The 19,683-nt window shown below is 51.4% G+C and overlaps 1 protein-coding gene across 1 annotated transcript in view; it reads right to left on the minus strand.

The window, feature by feature from the left end:
- Nucleotides 1-14,445: 14,445 nt before the first annotated feature.
- SLC24A4 (solute carrier family 24 member 4) overlaps nucleotides 14,446-19,683 on the minus strand; it is a 64,145-nt gene continuing 58,907 nt past the window's right edge. The window contains exons 14-16 of the mRNA XM_047079735.1: nucleotides 17,749-17,861; nucleotides 17,220-17,285; nucleotides 14,446-16,008 (exon numbers count right to left, since the gene is read on the minus strand). Coding sequence (XP_046935691.1) covers nucleotides 15,856-16,008; nucleotides 17,220-17,285; nucleotides 17,749-17,861 — 332 coding nt within the window. The 3' untranslated portion in view covers nucleotides 14,446-15,855. The remainder of the gene's footprint in view (nucleotides 16,009-17,219; nucleotides 17,286-17,748; nucleotides 17,862-19,683) is intronic.

The following is a 19,683-nucleotide window of genomic DNA, read 5'->3' on the forward strand; positions in this document are numbered from 1 at the left end:
GCCCCTGGACCTATTCTATTAGAAAGTCGCAGGTCCTGTCTACACTCAAAGGCAAGGGATTAAATAAAGGTGTGGAGACCAGAAGGCAGGGATCATCAAGGCCATTTTAGAAGATAAGTAGTACAGGCAGCTCCATGTGCAAAAGAGTCCGGGACTCAATGCTGCCATCAGTCACTCTTTTGGTCCCTTTCTCTGCTTTGCCCTCCTTGGCACTGACTCCATCCTTGGGCTAGTTCTGGTAAGCTTCCAAGAGAGCTGTCCGTGGCAGTGAGGGTCATGCTCTCTAGGTCCATCCTGCAGGAAAGGGGAAAAGCCTCTCTCCGAAGCCTAGGACAGAAGTCCATGTAGTGTGATGGGCCATATTAAGCCACACACCTGCCCCAGTCACCCGGAGGATGTCATGCCATGGTGGCTTATGTTACTTAGGACCCATACTTGGTCCTGGGCTTGGAAGTGACCTTCCCCCAGATCATGGTGGGGTGGGGTTGAGACCCAATCAAAGCTAAGGTTCTGCTGGGAAGGAAGGAGAGAATAGGTATTGGGTAGATAATCAACAGTGTCCAGTACATTTGTAAGGAAATGACCATGCATGAGACCATGCATGAGAAAACATTTGGAGTTGATTGATATATTCATTATTTTGACTGTGGTGGTTATTTCATGGATATTTACATATATATAAACATTGGGGTGCCTGGGTGGCTCAGTCGGTTAAGCATCCGACCTCGCCTCAGGTCATGATCTCACAGTTCATGGGTTTGAGCCCCATGTTGGGCTCTGTGCTGACAGCTCAGAGCCTGGACCCTGCTTCAGATTATATGTCTCCCTCTCTCTCTGCCCCTCCCCAACTCGCATTCTGTCTCTCTCGTCAAAAATAAATAAACATTAAAAAAAAATTAAACATGAAATTGTATACTTTAATATGCACAACTCTTGTATGTCAATTATACTTCAAAAAAGGCTGTTTTAAAAAGCATGTCATATCTTTAGTCATTATGTTATGAAAAACACAAAAAAATCAAGCAAATATTCTTCCAGTTTTCAAAAACTACTGTTTGATTCTGCAGAGAATTTATTCATGTCATTGATGAAGGAGTAAATTCTGAGGTATGCCTTTGTTGATTTGCTTTGGTTGTACACGTTAGTGTAAACAAAAATGTGATAATCTATAGCATTCCTATAGTTCATCGGTTGCAACCATAGGTGTGTTAGAGGTACAAGAGTTTGGCAGCCCTTCATGAAAACATTTGATGAGAATCAATTGCATATGTGGAATTTATAGTAGAGCATTATATAGTTTATTATGTAAGGAAACAAGGCCACAAGTTATAGGTATAGTTCAAGTTGCTCTAACAATATGGTTTCTAAAGATTCGGCACGAGGGAGTCATTTTTCAGGATCATCTTCTTTGCCCCCTTCTCCCCCCAGTGAAGGATGGCCAGGAAGGCATAGAGGAGGAGGTGGCCCTTGGTGGGCCTGAAAGGACTCAGCCCTTCACATGGGTGCAGGCAGTGGGGGGGCAGCTGGCTCGGGAGAGACTCACTTGCCTTGTTAACATGGCCCTCTCGGCAGCACCTGGAGTGAGGGACTGGAAAGCCTTTGAAACAGTGACTTCTGGGAAACAAATCCATTTTTGACAAGAGGCCAGATGACTGAACATTAGCAGCTCATCAGATCTGAGTTGGCTCATCCGACCAGAAGGCAAGCCAGGAGGCCCGAGGCTCTTCTCTGGGACGCGAACTCCTACTGTGTGCCAGGTACTGTGACCCTACGCGTCAAGGTGGGGAGACAGCTCCGAGGGCGAGGACACTTACAATTTCTGCCCCCCTCCCCTGGGAATTCTTCGTATTCTGGTACGCAGTCTTTAACCATGTGTGATTCATTCATGTGTGCCCAGATTAGGGGTTCAGGATGGTTAAATAAGTGAGATAAAACCTGTGTACAGAGTATATTACCTACCCACTGATGTATAAAATATTACCCCAAATGTAACAGCTTTAAGCACAATAAACACTTTTTTTTTTTTTTTTTAATAATCTTACCATTTCCATGGCTCAGGAATCCTGGAGCGGCTTAACTAGTTGGGTCTGACTCAGAATCTCTCATGAGGTTGCAGTCAAGATGAAGGTTGGCAGCCATTTTGTACTATGAGGCTATATGCCTCACGTGGGAAGATAGGGCAAAAACGGAGAAGGAGGCTGGGTCGCCGCCACCATGGAGTGCCACACCAGTCTGGACTGAACACCTTTGTCTTTTTCTATGTGACAGAGAATAAAATCCTATCCTGTTCAAGCCACTGTTCTTTGGCATTCTTCTGGAGTAGGATTTCAACAGGCAGAAATAAGGGAAGGGCACCTTTGGGGAGGAACGTGACTGTGTGAGTAAAGGGTTGGAGGCAGGACCCTATTTACCTCTCAAGACAGGGATGAGGGAAAAATTAATTACCGCCTAAGAAAGCGTAAGTGCCCATCTTTGAGGGGTGCCATATTGATAACGACTAATCCTCCTTGTTTGTTTTTGTCTCGAGGGTAAGGACTGTATCTAACATTCTTTGTATAGCAGGCTTGGCAAAAAAGATGTTCCTTAACTACTTGGTGGTCATGCCGTGATTTATTTCTATCTCACTTCTCCCTTTAGGGGATACTCACTTCCTCTGAAAATCAAGCGTGGTGTCCTCAAACCTTCTTGGCGAGAAAAGCCAGGGTGGTTTGTTTAAAATCATGGGGTGGCAACAGGCTGGTCAGTTTGATCCCGAGGAATCTGCAGATCCCGAGGCTCTGCAATGCCTTCCACCTTGTGCCCTGCCCCTGACAGGGGTGCCAAGAGGTGTGTTTGGGGAAGTTTGGGGTTCAGTTCAGCTGCTACTAATTGATGCTGCCTCGGGCAAGACGATGTTGGGGAAAAGAAGGAGCAGCACCCACGCTTCCCAGGGGTCTCGTCTGCAGATGTCTCAGATCCTGAAACTGTGGGCTGTGGTCCTCACAGGGATCTTGGTCTAGGGCAGGGCAGGCTACGTGATTCGTGGGACCCACTGCCGCATGAAAATGTGTGACCCCGTGCTCAAAAAATATTGCAGATTCCAAGGCAGCAACAGCAGAACATGAAACCAGGCACGAGAGCCTTCTACGGGTAGGGCTTTCTAAGCATGGGCTCCGTGACTGCACGGGTGACCTGGGGTGACCAATATCTCAGTTTGTCACAGCCCGATGGGTTTCCCAGGACACGGGACTTTCAGGGCTACCCTGGACAGTCCCCACTTGGTCCCAGCACTCTACCTGGCTCAGCATCACAGGGAGCCTCCCCGGATCTCCTCAGCTGAATCCCCAGCCCAGAGGCCCGGGTCAGTCCCGCTTGGAGCCCCGCAGGAATGCTCTGGGTCCTGCACCCAGGAGCAGCCTCTCTGCCTGCCTGACAGTGCAGCCCACCCTGGACTCTGCTGGCTGGCCCCACTAGCTCCTCCCAGAGGCCCCAAGGGCGGAGTGTGGCAAGCTTTTTTATCTGGCAAGCTTTAAAGAAAAACTTATTCGTGACCATCGCTAAAGAAGGAGGCTAAAGAACAAGGAAGGTTATCGCCTCGGGGACAGGGACCCCTGCAGTGGGAGAGAGAGCTTGGGCTGGAATCCTCAGACAGCAAGGAAACAGTGGGGGTTTCTATCCAAGGAGCAGGGTGGGATCCGTGGATGGAAAATTACGGAGAGGAAACATCAGGGGTACAGGGATTCTGGCTAAATGTCAGGGGTACGACGGATTGTGGGTTCTTGCCGAAGGCGGGCCGGGGTGGTCAGCGTCCCCTGGGGTTAGTGGGGGACAAAGAGCCAGATGGCAAGTCGAGGGTGACCAGTGTGGAGGATCGGGGCTTCTGGCTAGACCCACTTAGCAGGATTGCTCCTGAAAGTGGACAGGGTGGGGACAAACATGGAGGCCCAGAGGTCATGGGCCTCGTGGAGAAGAGAGATCAGAGGAGCCTGAGCAAAGCTTGGCCAGAGAGGGGCTGTCTCAAACGCCCTTGGCCCTCTTTGTTCGCCATGGCTCTTTTTTTTTTTTTTTTTAATGTTTATTTATTTGTTTTGGGGGAGATAGAAAGCGAGTGGGGGAGGGCAGAGAGAGAAGGAGACAGAGAGAGAATCCCAAGCAAGCTCCTCACCATCTGCGCAGAGTCCGATGCGGGCCTTAAACTCACAAACTATGAGATCGTGACCTGAACCGAAACCAAGAGTCGGATGCTTAACCGACCGAGCCACCCAGGCGTCCCTGTTGCCCACAGCTTTTATCTTGGGTGCTCTCCCTCCCAGCGCAGAGATCCCCAAGAAGGCAGCCTGAGACCTGCCCACCACACCCCCCTCTCCATCTCCTTCTTTTCCTGCCGATCCTGGGTCCCAGGGTGGAGTCTCAAGGCAGACAGGTGGTCTCCTCTCTGTGGGAGAAACTGTCATTCCTGCCCCGCAGGCTTGGTTCTTGATGTCCTACCTGAACCCCCCCAAATCCTCACCACTCCTAAGCCCATGTTCCCCCTTCAAGCGGTCAAGTGCGTGCTCTCCCTCGCCCTGCTGGAGAGAGAGCAGTGGGGAGCAGCTCTGGACGAGCAAGGTGTCCGTTTCGCCCGCACCGGTGCTGCCTGTCTCGGGTGTTCGCCAGACTGGAGGCCCTGGGTGTGGGGTCGGATCCGTTATCTCACACAATGGGCCGCATAGCCCTGTGTGATAGGCTTTACGACCCTCGTTTTGCAGAGGAGGGAGTGTTCTCCGAGAGGCTAAGTCACTTAGCCAATGTGGGTCCCACAGGCTTCCTGGACTCCAACCTGCTCCTCCCCAGGGCTTCCTGTGGGGAAGCTGGTAGCCCTCCTCTCTGCACCTGCTCCTTTATCTCGATAATCAGTTCCTGGGTCCTGTGGGCGACGGCACCAAACAGAAGCCCACCGGTCACTCGGTGAGCATCGAGCACCTGCGCTTGGCCAGCCTCCCCTCTCCGCCAGCGTCCTCACTTCTTTTCTGGGTTTTGGACTCCCGGCCCATCACTCCGTTCTAGCCCGGCCACCGCGCCCAGGGCCCAGCGCTTCTCCATCCGCAGTCCGAGAGATCATTCGGACACTGGAAGGCAAAGCGGGCACTGTCCTGTTTGGCAGCCTTCAGTGGCTCCCCACTGCCTGACCCCCAGGGGCCCTGGCAGCCTCGGCCTCCCTCCATGTCCCCCTCCTCGTCCCACTCATAATGTCTGCACCAGCGTCCCGTGGCCACTGTAACGAGTTACCCAACGTTAGTGGCTTCAAACACCTCAGTTGTATTAACCTGCAGTCCCGGAGGTCAGAAATCCAAAATGGGTCTTAGTGGACTAAAGTCAAGGTACCAGCAGCCCGTTTTCCTTGTGGGGACCCCAGGGGAGAATGTTTCCTGCCTTTCTAGCTTCTGGAGGCTGCTGAAAATCCCTGGATCGTGGCCCCACATCCCCCTGGCCTCTGCTTCTATCATCACATCCCCGCTTCCCTCTGATACCTGGCATCCTTCTGATGAGGATCCTTGTGAATAAATACATCAGGGCGACTGTGACAATCCAGGAGAGTCTCCCATCTCAGAACCCTTAACTTCACCCCATCTGCAAAGTCCGCTTTGTCCCATAAGGTGCCACATTCACAGGTTCCGGGCATTTGGGACATGCGCTTCTTTCGGGGACCATTGTTCTGTCTCCCACAGGCCCCATAAGTTTCCCAGCTGGAATCCCTTGGGGATATCTGAATATCCCCATGTCATATTTTTCCTTTACGCGTTGCCTCTTTTTAAATCTGAACGACTTGACTTCTGCATGGCTCCTGTCTTGTGCATCAGCTACTTGCCATCACCCCTCCTCACTCCCCTTGTCCACTGAGCTTCAGCTGGGGTCAGTGTCTGCCCTGTCAGTACGACTGGGTGCCCTTTCTCCGGGCTCCTGCCTCTGAGCGCACTCCTCCCGAGAACTTGGGGACTCCCTGAACCGGTTGGAAGTGGGCCTTCCATCTCTGCAACCAGCAGCTGGCTTGATGGTTGGCACAGAGCAGGCCTATCGAATAAATCAGAGGGTGACAAAATGTGCTCTTTTTTAGCTTCAAGGGCCCATCTGAGAGAGGTAGTTTAGATATCCCCGAATTGGTGCCCTTCTATAGTTGGCGGGGGCCATGGGTGAGTATATATCAAGTTGAAACTCTTCTAGAAAATTCCAGATGCATACTTGCTAAAGAATAATCAAAGCAGTCTCACCAGCAACAGATAATAAGAAACCAGAGGTAGGTGATTCGTTCTGGGCTAGAGGTCTAGGAAGCCTTGAAGGCAGAAGGGCAGGTTCGTGCAGGACAAGGGGTGGGGGACCTCTTTCAAGCAGAGGAAACAGCATGAGGACAGGCAAAGAGGGAGGTGACGATGGTTGATGGTCGCGGAGGGTCTAATGTGGCCCGTTGAGGCAACTGGGAGTCGCTCAATGTTTCCAAGCAGGAGAAGAACAAATCGATTCCTGCTTTAGAAGATCCCTCTTTGCACTCTTCCGAGTGTTTGGCTGTGTTGACTAAAGCTGCTGTGAACACTTGCCCACGTTAAAAAATTAGATTATTTTTGGTCATCCTGACTTTGAGGCACTTGGGAGGCTGAAGAGTCCAACAGGAGGTTAGACGTGCAGGTAAGGGGGCACCTGGGGCGCTCAGTCAGTTAAGTGTCCGACTCTTGATTTTGGCTCAGGTCAGGATCTCCCGGTTTGTGAGTTGAAGCCCTGTGTTGGGTTCCGTGCTCACAGTGTGGAGCCTGCTTGGGATTCTCTCTCACTCTCTCTCTCTGCCCCTCCCTTGCTCATGCACTCTCTCAAAATAAATAAATAAACTGAAAAAACAGGAAATGCAGGGGCCCCAGAGGGACTAAGCCTCTTGGGGCGGGCGCTTTGGGGGACGGTTGTGAAGGTTCCTATCATTGCTGCATCTAGAGAGGCTGAGCCGGACCAGTGGTTCTTGATGTTGGTTGCACATTAGAATCACCCCTGAGGTGGCTCAGCTGGTGAGCGTCCGACTTTGGCTCAGGTCATGGTCTCACAGTTAGTGAGTTCGAGCCCTGTATTGGGCTCTGTGCTGACAGCTCGGAGCCTGGAGCCTGCTTCCGATTCTGTGTCTCCCTCTCTCTCTGCCCCTCCCCTGCTCACACTCTGTCTCATTCTCTCCCTCAAAAATAAACATTAAAAAAAAGAAAAGAAAGAAAACCATGGTGCCCAGGCCAACCTGGTCACCTCTGGGGTGGGGCTCAGGGAAGCTGTGTGTGTCAAAGCTCCCAAGATAACTCCAACGGGCAGCCAGAATTGAGAACCATCGGACAGAAGAAAGACGCTCCGGGATAGTATGCAGACGAACACTTTCATTTAAGGGGCAGGTAGAAGGGAAGCCAGGAGACGGAATAAAGCCAGGCAGGAATAAAGAAGTGGAGGCCCAGAGGAGTGAGTTTGCTTATTAGAGAGGATAAAAATCCACAGTATTAAAACCTGCAGAAAGATTAGGAGAATGACAGGCCAGGGGTATCGTGGTCTGATGACACATGCAAGGCAGAGGGTAGGACACGAGACCTCAGAGGCAGCGAGTGTAAGCAGAGTTTCAGAAGACAGTGCCTTTCGTGGGGACAGAGGGAGGTCAGAATCCGCTCCTCCCCTCTGCGCTGCCTGGTGGACTCCAGCTGGCACAGGCCCATTCAGTGGTCTATCAGACCACCTGTACCAGGACCATGGTGAACTTGGAATTGCCTGGAGCAACTTCTAGCAACATCAAAAGCAAGTTGACAGAGCCTGAGGTGTGAAATCAACTAGGCCCCACATCGGACTCTGTGCGGACAGTGTAGAGAGCCTGCTTGGGATCCGCTCTCTCTCTCTCTCTCTCTCTCTCTCTCTCTGTCCCTCCCCTGTTCGTGTGTGTGCACATGCTCTCTCTCTCTCTCTCCAAAAAAAAAAAAAAAAAAAAAAAAAGAGCACAGGGCTGCAGGACCCACAGAGATTACTGGACTGGAATTACCAAAACTATCATGGATTGACTTTCAACAGGAAAGAGTTAAAACAAAAGGGGTTTCTGTCTGTCTTTGAAAGTAGAATTTCTACCTGTGGGAAGATTTTTAAAATATATTTTTAGATTTTAACTCACTGTGGGTGCACATTTTAATAAAATACAGTAAATTACTATAGGGGCATCTGAGTGGCTCTGTCGGTTAAGCGTCCGACTCTTGGCTTCGGCTCAGGTCATGATCTCAGGTTGGTGAGTTGGAGCCCCACACTGGGCTCTGTGCTGACAGTGCAGAGTCTGCTTGGGGTTCTCTCTCTCCCCTCTCTCCCTGCCCCTACCCCACTTGCACTCTCTCTCAAAATAAGTAAAAGAAAATTTTTAAATAAATTACTAGAAAATGCAATGAAAAAAAAAAACCAGATTCAGACATAACATTACCCATCATAGTGCCATAGATGTTTATATTCTGTTTCTCTCCTCGTCTTGTTGCAGATTGGGAACAGCCTGTGAGTCTGCAGAGGTGCCCCCGTCGTGCTCCGAGTAGGACTGATGTAGCTCCTCACTACTCAAAGTAGACCAGCAGCACTGGCACCACCTGAGAACTTGCTAGAAATGTAGCATCTCTGTCTCCATCCCATTCCTGCTGAACCAGGATCTGCTTTTTAACAAGCTGCCCAGGTGATTCACGAGCCTGTTAAAGTTTGTGGTGGCGGCTGAGGCAGGTGGGTCTCAGGACACTTGCAGAATGAAGGAATTAACTAGAAGCTCTCCTCCTAATCTCAGTGTCGCCTAACACCACAGCTGATGGCCTAACCTGTTCCAGATGAACAGAACCAGACATCACTGGAAGGGCCCAGGGCCAAAGTGAGAATGTGGGCCCCCTTTTCAAAAAATCATGAATTCTAGAATGGTGACAACTAAGATTGGGGCCCTTCTGAGTGTGAGGCCCTTGGTGACTACGTGGGTCGTCCCCTGCTCATCAAGCTGGCCTTGCTGATGAGGTAGCAAATGGTTGGCTCATTCCGAACTCACACGTGCTGGTCAAGATAGGTTACAAAATTTCTGCTTTGTTTTTTTCATTACTAATCATCGTCTGTAAAAAGCTCCAAGCCTCAACCTTTTTGAATTTTCTCAATATGCAACTAGAATGGTTTTAAATGGCCGTTATTCCAATGCAAATGATTCTTTCACAACGTACAGAGATGTAGGTCTGTTAAAACGTGAATGGGAGCTCTATATAGGGAAAGACAACTTGTGCTCATTTATTTTATTGACAGTGTACAGATTTTGATATATTGCATTACAATACTGACTGCTAGGTTTCTCATAAAGATTTAGTTCATATTTACTCTAGATTTTTCTTCACAACAAAAATAAACTCATGCCAGTGTTTAGTAACCAATGATATCAATTCATTCAAATTTAATGACAGTTTTATTAAACTAAGAATCTCATATCACAGAGCATTCACAGTGCAGGAGGTCACAGTTATTGAAAAAATAAATAGTGAGATAAATATATTTATTATTTACAAGTTTTCAACTCATTGCTCCTGCTTTGCCTGTTAGAATGAACAAGGATGGCGGGCACTGAGCCCCGCATGCCAGAAAGGTCTTGTGGGGGACTCAAGTGATGTGGAACAGCCCCAGAAGTTCTTGGGTTTGGTCGTTTTTTAAGCGAGTTCTGTATGGACACGAGAGCCCCCTGATTCTCTCTACCTGCTGCTTGGTAAGTCATGGCTAGCCTCCAGGAAAATCCCATGGCCCTGCAGAAACCGTGCCCAGCCTACTTCCTGGGCATCTGCAATGTGCCCGGCCTCTCCTTGCTTGGCCTTTCTCTTGGCAGCTCGTGCCTCTGCCCACAGGCCTGGCCCCATCTGGCCGGCAGCCCTCTTTCCTCTCTAGGTAATCAAGGCTCTTTTTGTCTTCACCCAGCAACTACTCCGGCTTGGCGGCTGCTGGCCAGGAGACACACGCAGAAGGCACTTTGCTCCGAACTGGACATCCAGCCTCCCAGACTAACAGCCCCCTTAAGACGTTCCCCAAGGTCCGGCCACAGAAGCTCAGCCACAGCCTCTGTCCGTTGGGTCCCCAAATATCCTTGCTCTAAGCCACGTGGAGGAAGCTTCAGGAAGTCTTTAACAGCTCCAAAGGGCACCTCTGGAGGGGAGGGCAGGGATGCCCCAGTGGACAGAAAAAAAACAAACAAACCCAAAACCCACTGGAACATTTGATTTGGAAAAACACAGCTGCCTTGCCCACACCCTAGTCATTTCTGGTATAAGGGAAAACCTTGCTCCTTCTTTTGAAAGGAGACTGTCCGTCTGGATAACTGGGAATTCCTATCTTGGGAATTCCGGAGCGGGAGCAGGGAGGGAGCTGTTGTCTGAGACCTTCCCTTTACGCACAAAGGCTGATCATACCAGACCACGCCACTAGAAACCCAACTGCACGTACTTTTTCTTGATAGCTTTAAAAAAATTGTGTTTTCCAGTGGTGGGGTAGGCAGAGCACATACTTTCTCCAGGATTAAGGGTTTTATTGGCCTTGACCATGGAAAAGTCCCAACCAACATGTTACATAAAAAGCAACTGTTTAAATTCTGGCAACAGTGGGAATAGGTGTGGATTGTGTCCCTGTTTGTCATCAGGCTTTTAACCAAGGAGTGGCCGATCCCAGGCCCAGAAATCGAAGACACGGATAAGCTACACGAAATAGGGCTGGACTTTCAAGGGGTCCTGGGGGCATTTTCAGCTCTCAGAGCTGCCTCCCCTTGCCCCCAGTTCTATCTCGGGGTATTCGGGCCTCAGATGTTTCCGCAGACTGGAAGCATGTTCTTGGCCCCTGGCGCAAAGTGGAGGGCACCTGACCCCGACGAATGGGCACTGATGCCTGTAAGAGGCGAGGAAAAACCTTGAACACACGAAGATAAAAGGTGACAGAAAGCAGGCCTACCGGCCCCTGTTCCTGTGTGTAGGTTTCACAGAGACAAATGGAACCAGGGTGCCATTTGTCATTGAAAAATGAGAATAAAAAAAAAAAAATCTCCATAAAATATCAAAGCTCTAATACCAGCCAGCTGGCTTCCTTGTTGTGATGGAAAAAACAGCCCTACCTGGGGGGGGGGGGGGGGCGGAATGGGAGAACAGCGCTTTTTGTCCCAATTTTACGCAGATGCCCACTTCCTCGAGGTTGGGCAGCATGGTGACAGGGCGGATAGTCTCCCGTTGGCTACCAGTCTTGAGTGACGGCCTGACCACAAAACCAGTATCCCAGTTTGCTTTCCTTATTGAGGAGCAAATACAATAACCTAAAGGTCTTTAAAAAAACATCTGTATCCCCGTGGTCTGTGCCCTTTGGGAAACGTTTTCAACAGCACGGCAACCCCGATGAGTCAGGTTGGCAAGAGGCTGGGCTCGAAGTGAGGAACCAAACAAAATCTGTGTCCCACCCGTGTTCTCTGCCTCGTGGGATGGGTCCATGGGAAGAATCTCTTGTTCTGCCGCTCACATGACTGATGCAGTGGGGAAGAGTCCCCTTCCTCTGCGCTTTGAGAAGGCCCGGAAGGAGCCTTCATGCTTGAGGGGCTCACGTGATCAGCTAGAGAGACCAGAAAAGCCCAAGGAGGTGTCCACACCCGGTGGGGGTGTCCAGACACTTGGGCGAATCCACCAAGAGGACAGGGGTCAGCGAGACAGCATTTGGGTGTGTATTCGGGGTGGGGTGGGGAGATGACAGATTTCCTGCCACCCAACAGCTGCCCAGAGAGTTTTCAGAAACTTCTGGAAGTTTCTATGGGCATGATGTGGCAACAAGGCTGTCAGGACACGAACCATCTCGGGTGCCCCGGACGCATCTGCTAACTGCCCCAAGGGGAGAAAGACCTACAGAATTGTGTTCAGAGGGCATTAGAGAGACGCAGCAATATTTAAATCACGGCACAGGGGAAGAACATCCTGAAGATTTTCACCCTAACACGCAAGTTCCTCGTTTATTGAAGTAACAAGCACTTGCTGAGAGCCTGTCACATACGCAGCACAACCATCTTTTCCAGGCAGGGAGGAACATGGCCTGCAGGGGGAAGGAGAGAGGGGGGTGGGAGCAAATGGGCCACCCCCTCCCTAAGTGCCCACTCAGTGTCAGGGTCACAGCCCCATCAGAACATCAAGGCCACTGAGGAGCACTGGCCCAAGCTGCTTCCCTCCTGCTGGCCCCCAGGGGAAAGTCCCCAAACACGGCAGGTCCCCAAACACTGTTCCAGTGCCTGAACCCCACTGGCCCATCTCATGCCTGGGGAGGGAGGGCAGGGCATGGAAGCAGCTTCAGCCGCTGGTGCTGGGATTCTCCCCCACTTTTCCGCGGAGTGGGGGTTCAGAACTGACCCTCTCCCAGCCTATCACGCCTCTGTCCACCCCTACCTTAAGGAGAGGGAGGACCCTAGGACTCAGGTAGGAGAAACGCCAGGGGGACGGAAGGGGGTCGGCAAGGAGCCACCCTCACTCTTCCTGGATTCCCAGCACTTGTGCGGAGTCCGGCATTCCCTGAGTACCTGGCTCCTGCTGCTGTGGTCAGGCTTGCAGTTCCTCGTCTAAAGGGAAAGAGTGACAGTTTCTTTCTTGAGGACCTAGACCCCTGGGCAGCCCAGGAGGGGGGTCTTTGGTTGGGGACTGCAGGACTGCCCTAGAGTCATGTGCATTCCCCACCTGGTTTAATCTGGCTCTGGGAGGGTTCTGCCTTATCAACCGCTTGGGTCTGTAAAAGGAGGGGATGGACAGAAGCAAGAAACAGCCCTAACGGGTGCGGGGAGAGGTGGCGATGGGCAGGTGAAAACTCACAAGGGCGGCGAGGTCTGCGCACAGGGGCGAGAATCACAGAGACCGGCACACTGCAGGTCGCGGGAAGGATAACGACTAACCTGTCTACAGCGCCCTTAACCATTAATCTCTCCCTGCAGCTGACCCAGAACCTTCCTCCGGGGCCAGGTTTTCACCCACCTGTCCACGCCTGAGCCGGTAAGGGGAAATTCCAAACCAGAAATTGACAGGAGTCCCCTGCTCCTGATTCTACAGACATTTTCAGTCTCAGTTGCAACGGTTCGTTTTTCTTTTCTGCTCCCAATGAGAAGAGCTAAATTTAATTTTTTTATTGCCTATTTGTGACGCAGAGTAATTACCCCATGCTAATTAGCTTCGGGAATAAAATAAAAGGAAGTAATCCTGCGGAGTGATAGAAACATTATTTTAAGATGAAGGCCTAATTAATCAAGCAATTCTTTAAACCTGTGATGGAAAAATATTTAAATAAGAGACTTTTTCACTTACAGCACATGGCTTCCTAGTTACAATAAATGCACAGATCCTTTAAGGAAGCTACATTGGCACATTAGAGTCCAAAGAGAATTAGCCAGCAGGAGTGCTCTACGTACTAAAAACACTATTTTAGCCTCAAACTGCCGACAGCAGTATACTTTATTATCTCAGATGGACTCCGCTGAGGAAGAGGCAGGTCTCTAAAAGCTACACAAGGATCCAGAGAAGTGGACACCAGCAGGGACACCCTCGGGGGCCACGTGGCCTGTGCCTTGTAGGGAAAAAGATCTTTTGGTCTTTACCAGGGGAAAAAAACGTACACTGGATAGAGATAGATATTAGGATACGAGCTGGGGCACCAGGAGTCAATTAAATATTTGCTGAAGTCTTAACTTCAACGATAAGAACCAACCACAAGGGCAAAGACACGCCTCCGCCCACCCCCTCCCCCCCTCCCCAACCGAGGATGGCCGACCCACTGGCTGACCAGGGAAGGGTAATGACCGGGAGCCTGGCTCTGCTCCACTTACTGACAACAGACCTCGAGTCACCTGATCGCTCCGAGGCTAGATTTTCTGTTAAATGGAGAGACCAAACCCTACTTACATCAACAGGGCAATTTTGAGAGTCAAGCTGGAGACAGACCCACTCTGAAACCCAGAGGAGTCTGTAAGACCAAAGGGACCAGGTGGGCTTCCCTAAGAGGTCACAGAGGGCTTGGAAACCCTGCGTATCTGAAGTTGATACGAATGATCCTCCCGGCTCCCACCTAGCTAATTTCTTAGGAAAATCACCTTTGCCCTCCGTGGAAAGACCACTGAGCCCAATCCAGGTAAAGAAACTTAAAGAGGAACCTTAATGTGGTGTAGTTACTAACACTGATTCGGATCCAGAACAGAAGCCCGGCGACGACGGTGTTCCCTCCCACCTTAGGCTTAGGCTCACTTAAAGGACACCAACTCGAACGCTCCCTCCTTCTGAAAATCAGGAGGCCCTAACAAACACAGCCACACATTCAACCTCGAGTCACAACCTTTGTTTCAAGAAGGAATGAGCTGTTGGTTTAGGCTCATCCCCGACGACTGATTACAGGTGAATGGCTAAAAACCTGTGCTCACACTATCACGGGCAGTTGCCATACAGTCTTCCGTGCAAAATATCCCAATATTAAAAGTGCATCAAATCCAGTAGACTTTTGCAATAGAAACGTCACAAAAATAAAAATAAAAAAACACACCTCTATATAAAATTAATTGTGCTTTCTTTTTAGAAACCACGGATGGTTTGTGTTCATAAATCTTTTTTAATGTATATTTGAGAGCTACGAAGCAGGTGAAAATTATTTCCTATTTTTCTATTTTTGACTCAGCCTCCCGTCCTTGGCCCTTCACGTGGAGCCCACTGTAAGGCTCTAAAAATTCCAAGTTACGTTTTTCATACTCGCCTCCAGGTAACCAGACAGCAATTTTCAGGAAATCTCCCATCTTGTCATTAACTGTTACTGGTGATACACTCGTTCCAGCAGGCTATGGAATTTGCTGGGCATACAGACGACTGGGTCTTTCGACCGGGTGGTTTTGAGAGCCGCGCATTAACAAAGAAATGACAAACCCAAACCGACAGGGGTCCGCATCACACGGAAGGTCTGGAATGTATGGCTGTGAGCTTCCATCTCCACTGTGTCTCTGAATTAGCACCTAGGTAGATGTTAGTCTTTCACTCTCTTCTGTGTTCCAAACCAAAAGTCTTAGTGTCAGTGCGACATGATTGATACACATAGGATTCATTTTCCACGGGGTGTTACCTGTTCTTGGTCCCCAGCATGGCCTTTTTGTACGGAATGAGATTTTTCAAGTATGATGATCGACATTTTATTTTTAATATTTCACTGCTCATTCTCCGAACGCGTCAATGAAAGTGGTAAGGAAATTCTCTTTTCTGCGGCGAGAAGCAGTTTCCGTTCTTCCAGCTTTTCCAGAGAAAGGGGCAGAATGTTTGCCCTCGTGGCCCCAAACCCTCAGCAGATGGAGGCCTTGCCCCCTCCAAGGTGTGAGTGTTTCCAGCAGAAATGGGAGGGACTGAGTGTAGCACAGGCCGCCTCAGGGACTCACACCCTCTGGCCCAGAGGGGACACCGGAGAACGACATTCCTATTTTGCACTTGCCCCAGGGGACCTCACATTCGCCGGCCACCTCACTTCTGAGGCTGCCCTACGACAGAAAGACAAACTGCACACAGATGTCCTCACTAAAGTGTCCGAGAGAGATGAGACACAAGTACATCCCTGCGGCTGCCAGCTCGGGGGTCTGCGAAGCCACTCCCATGGCGGCCCCCGAATCTTGCCTTGTGTGGGGAGGGCAGCACTCCGAGGAGGAGGAGGATGCCCAGCAGCCTGGCCCGTGACCAGACAAAGACCACGATGGCTCTTCCTTCCAGTGTGTGAAGGAACAGACGGTGGCCACCGAGGCAGGAGAGACTCGTGGTGGGGGAGGGAGGGAGAGAAGAGGCTGGCATCAGAGTCCAGAACAGCCCCCCGTGGGGGGTGGGCAGCAGCTCGGCTTTAATCGTCTTCTCGGCACATCGGCAGGTTGACGAAGGTGAAGACATTAAACTCTATCATTATCGAGAAGCACAAGAAGACGGCATAGAGGGCCAGCACACAGACCCCCAGCTTCCGGTCAAGTCTCCATTTGTTTAGATGGATGCCGAGGACCTGGAGGGACAGAGGACAAGCAGTGACCTTGGGGACAGAGGAATACAGGGAGGCATTTTACCAGGGCCACTATACACAAACTAGGAACCGCAGAACTTTCTCCAAAATGTGGACGAGGGCAGAGCGGTACCACAAGGCACATCCTGGGTCTGGTCAGACTGAGTCCCTGAGGGCTTTGAGACCCGTCTGATGGAAGGGCGAGTCTTGCCCTTGACCCAGGCCTGCTGGCTCCAGGGACACAAGTAGCCGCCCCCTCTGGGCTGGCCCTCCCCGAACAGACACACCACTTTGCTCAGGACCCATGTTCGGCACCGAGGGCCGCCCTGCCTGGACTTCCTCTAGCGACAACCAGGGACTTTCTCTGGGTCTTCCCTTTGCTGCAGAACTTGGCATCCTCAGCCCCTCTCTGGGAAAACTTCCGATGCATCTACTGGCTCATGGCTTGGCAAACTTCAGCTTGGACCACCTTTTGGTGTGTGTGTGTGTGTGTGTGTGTGTGTGTGTGTGTGTGTGTGTGTAGACGGGCTTGGAGCACATCCTCATTCTACATTCTTTCTAGACTCTCCCACACTTCACTGCCTTTCCTTCTCATCTCTGAATTGAGACTTCCTAAGGACTGGATCACAGTTACCCCATCAGAGCAACACGATGTGTTCTACAGAGACAGACTGATCTGGGTTCAAATCCAGGCTTTGCCACCTCCTGTCCCTGGGACTCTGGGCACGCTTTCTCGAACCCGAGCCTCGATTTCTTCCACACAACGGGAATGGTATCATCAGGTGGCTGTAAGGACTGACTAGCATAAGCAGAGGTAAAGTGTGTGGGACAGACGTGTGGGCACGTGGGGTGAGGAGCCCTCAGTATGAGGGTGTCCTGGTCCTGAGGCCTGACAGCCATGCTCCCCGCCTGTCAGCTTGGATGGACAGGGGTGAATTTCTCTCTTACTGGCACTAGTCAGGGGAGACAGACTGGGCCATGGGGATACAGGGAGGTGGGTCACTTGCTCTGGTGACTTCTGGGTCACTCAGGCAAAAATGTGGTGGTGGGGGCCAACATTCTTGGCACCAACTGTGTCTGGAGGGACCTGTGAATTTGTGTTTGCTCATTTTTATGCCTCACTGCCAAGGGGAGGAGGGAGGGCTTTCAGAGACTCTGCAAGTGACTGTGGATCCCATGGAACGACACGTAATTCTGGAACCGGAAAGACTCACGGTGAGAGCGACGGAGCCCAGCAACAACACCACGGAATAGACCAGACCCCGGCTGTTGATCTTCACCTGGAAAAACAAACACGGGTGCCCTGAATCTCTGGGCTGCCGGGGCCCCCATTCTGAGAGCCTGGCGTACCCCGGTGTATTCCTTCCCCTTCCGGAAAGCCCAGGCGGGTGTTCACGGCGAGCACATGGCGGTGGAGGGTCAGCCAAACGTGGGTTTAGGCCTCGGCCCTGCCTGTGAGGGAAAGGACTCGGAGGGGACGTGCACGCCCGCAGGCTGCAGTGTGGGGTGGCCGTCCCGATGTGTGCTCAGCACATGGGGGCTATACATGGGCTTCTCGCCAACAGCTGCTCCTCTGGCTGTCCCGGAGGCCTTCAAGGAAAGGGGGTGCCAGGGTGCCAAGGGGAAGGGGGCAGCGCGTCCCCTGGAGCTCTAGGCTGGAACAGGGCCAAGGCCACTGTCATTCCCCATAAAGTGCTCGTGTCTGGCGTCCATCTGGCTTATGGGGCAGTGAGAGGAACTTACCGTGGACCCATAGTTAATAACCATGGTCTGCAGGCCCCAAGGTATGCCGAGTCCCACTAGGATGTCAAACACATTGCTTCCTATGGTGTTTGAGACCGCCATGTCACCAAGGCCTAGAGGACAAGGGACATGAGTCATTCACTGAGGTGGCCGGAAACCCCTATTAGCGTCCTAGGAATCCCTTCTTCACAGACTCCGAATTTCAGAAACTTTTTATGAAGTCTAAATCCACTCTATGAAGTCTAAGGGGTTTCTTAGGGACCGAATTGTGACCCTTAAGATTCATATGTTGGAGTCCTGACCCCTAATTCCTGGGAATGTGGCATTATTTAGAGATAGGATCTTACAGGGATAAACCACTTAAAATAAGTCATTAGAGTTAACCTTAATCCAATATGATTGGTGGGGTTTTTTTTGTTTTTTTTTTTTTTTTTTTTTTTTAAGTAGGCTTCATGCCCTGCATGGAGCCTAAGCAGGGCTTGAACTCACAACCTTGAGATCAAGACCTGAGCGGAGATGGAGAGTCGGATGCTTAACCGAGCCACCCACATGCCCCCCAAGACGACCGGTGTTTGCTGATGTTCTCCAGGGGCTCACTGCATGCTTCACCCTCGTTGAATCCTCCCAGTTACCCTGGGAGGGAGAGGGCACTGTCTTCTGTCTCACGTGGCAGATGATGGAACCGAGACTTGGGACATGCCCAAGATCACAGTTTGTGGGAGGTCCAGCATCCTTCACCCCGAGCCATGATGTGTACTTGTGGCCCAGGTGATGGTGCCATGACCTGGGCTCAGAGGATAAGCTGTCGGGACCTCTGCCCTCATGGCTTCCGCAGAGTGAATTCTTTTCTCCCCACTAGACTAGAAGCATCTTCGAGGCTAGGGGGCCATGCCGTCATCCCCTGCTTCCTGCCCAACCGGCCAGTGTCATGCTGGCCACACAACCTAAGGACTTAATGATCGTGAGGGGTATGAAAAGTGAGAAAACAAACGTTCACAACTAACACTCATGCTGGCTCACACCTGTTCTAGCCCGGCCTCTGAGCTCTCATTCAACGTGAGTGTCAGAACCTGGCACACGTACAAATGTGTGTGCAATGAACACACCCGAAACACAAATGGCCACAAGCACACAACCGCTCTTGTCACTGAGAAGCCTGCAGCCACCCAGGCCGGCACCTGGACGGTCGGCTCACCCGTTTGACCACCGGTGCAGCTGCTGGAAGCCAGGTCCCGCCCCGCCTCCTGCCCTGTCGCTGTCCTTTGCAGACCTCCGGGATACAAGGCCTCCCTCGGCACTGACACTGTCTTAAGTGACTTGAAAATCGTGGCAGCTTGGTGCCGCTGGGGGCGGAAGCTCTGGGAAATCAGCCTTCCCGCGAATGCAGCTGCTGTTTTGAGCCAGCTACTCGCCCCCATCGCTCGATGGGTTCATGCCTGAGTTTGAGGGGCACCTGGGTGGCTCAGTCTGGTGAGCGTCCGACTTTGACTCAGGTCACGATCTCACCATCTGTGAGTTCAAGCCCTGCGTCGGGCTCTGTGCTGACAGCTCGGAGCCTGGAGCCTGCTTCGGATTCTGTGTCTTCCCCCCTCTCTCTGCCCCTCCCCCACTCGTGCTCTGTCTCTCTCAAAAATAAACATTAGAAAATAAAAAATAAAAAAAAAGAAGCCCGAGTTTGAGAGGACGAGGGTCTCTCTGACGCGGTGGCCTTCCTGCCCCACACAGGTGCTGCATATAGAGGAACCTTACGGCAACACTTCTCAGCCTTCAAGAGCACAGGACTCGCTTGGGGGCCTCGCTGAAATGCAGATTCTGAGTGGGTCCGGGGTGGGCCTGAGACTCTGCATGTCCCACAAGCTCCACACACAGAGCCGGGAGCCTTCAGGGAGCCGAGGGCGCCCTATCTCCGCGTGCTGCGGGGTCTGCTTGTGGGTG

The sequence above is a fragment of the Lynx rufus genome, unplaced genomic scaffold (assembly GCF_022079265.1).
Source record: "Lynx rufus isolate CCGP_SWC_20201006 ecotype Redwood Valley unplaced genomic scaffold, mLynRuf1.p SCAF_17, whole genome shotgun sequence".
Classification (NCBI taxonomy): Eukaryota; Metazoa; Chordata; class Mammalia; order Carnivora; family Felidae; genus Lynx; species Lynx rufus.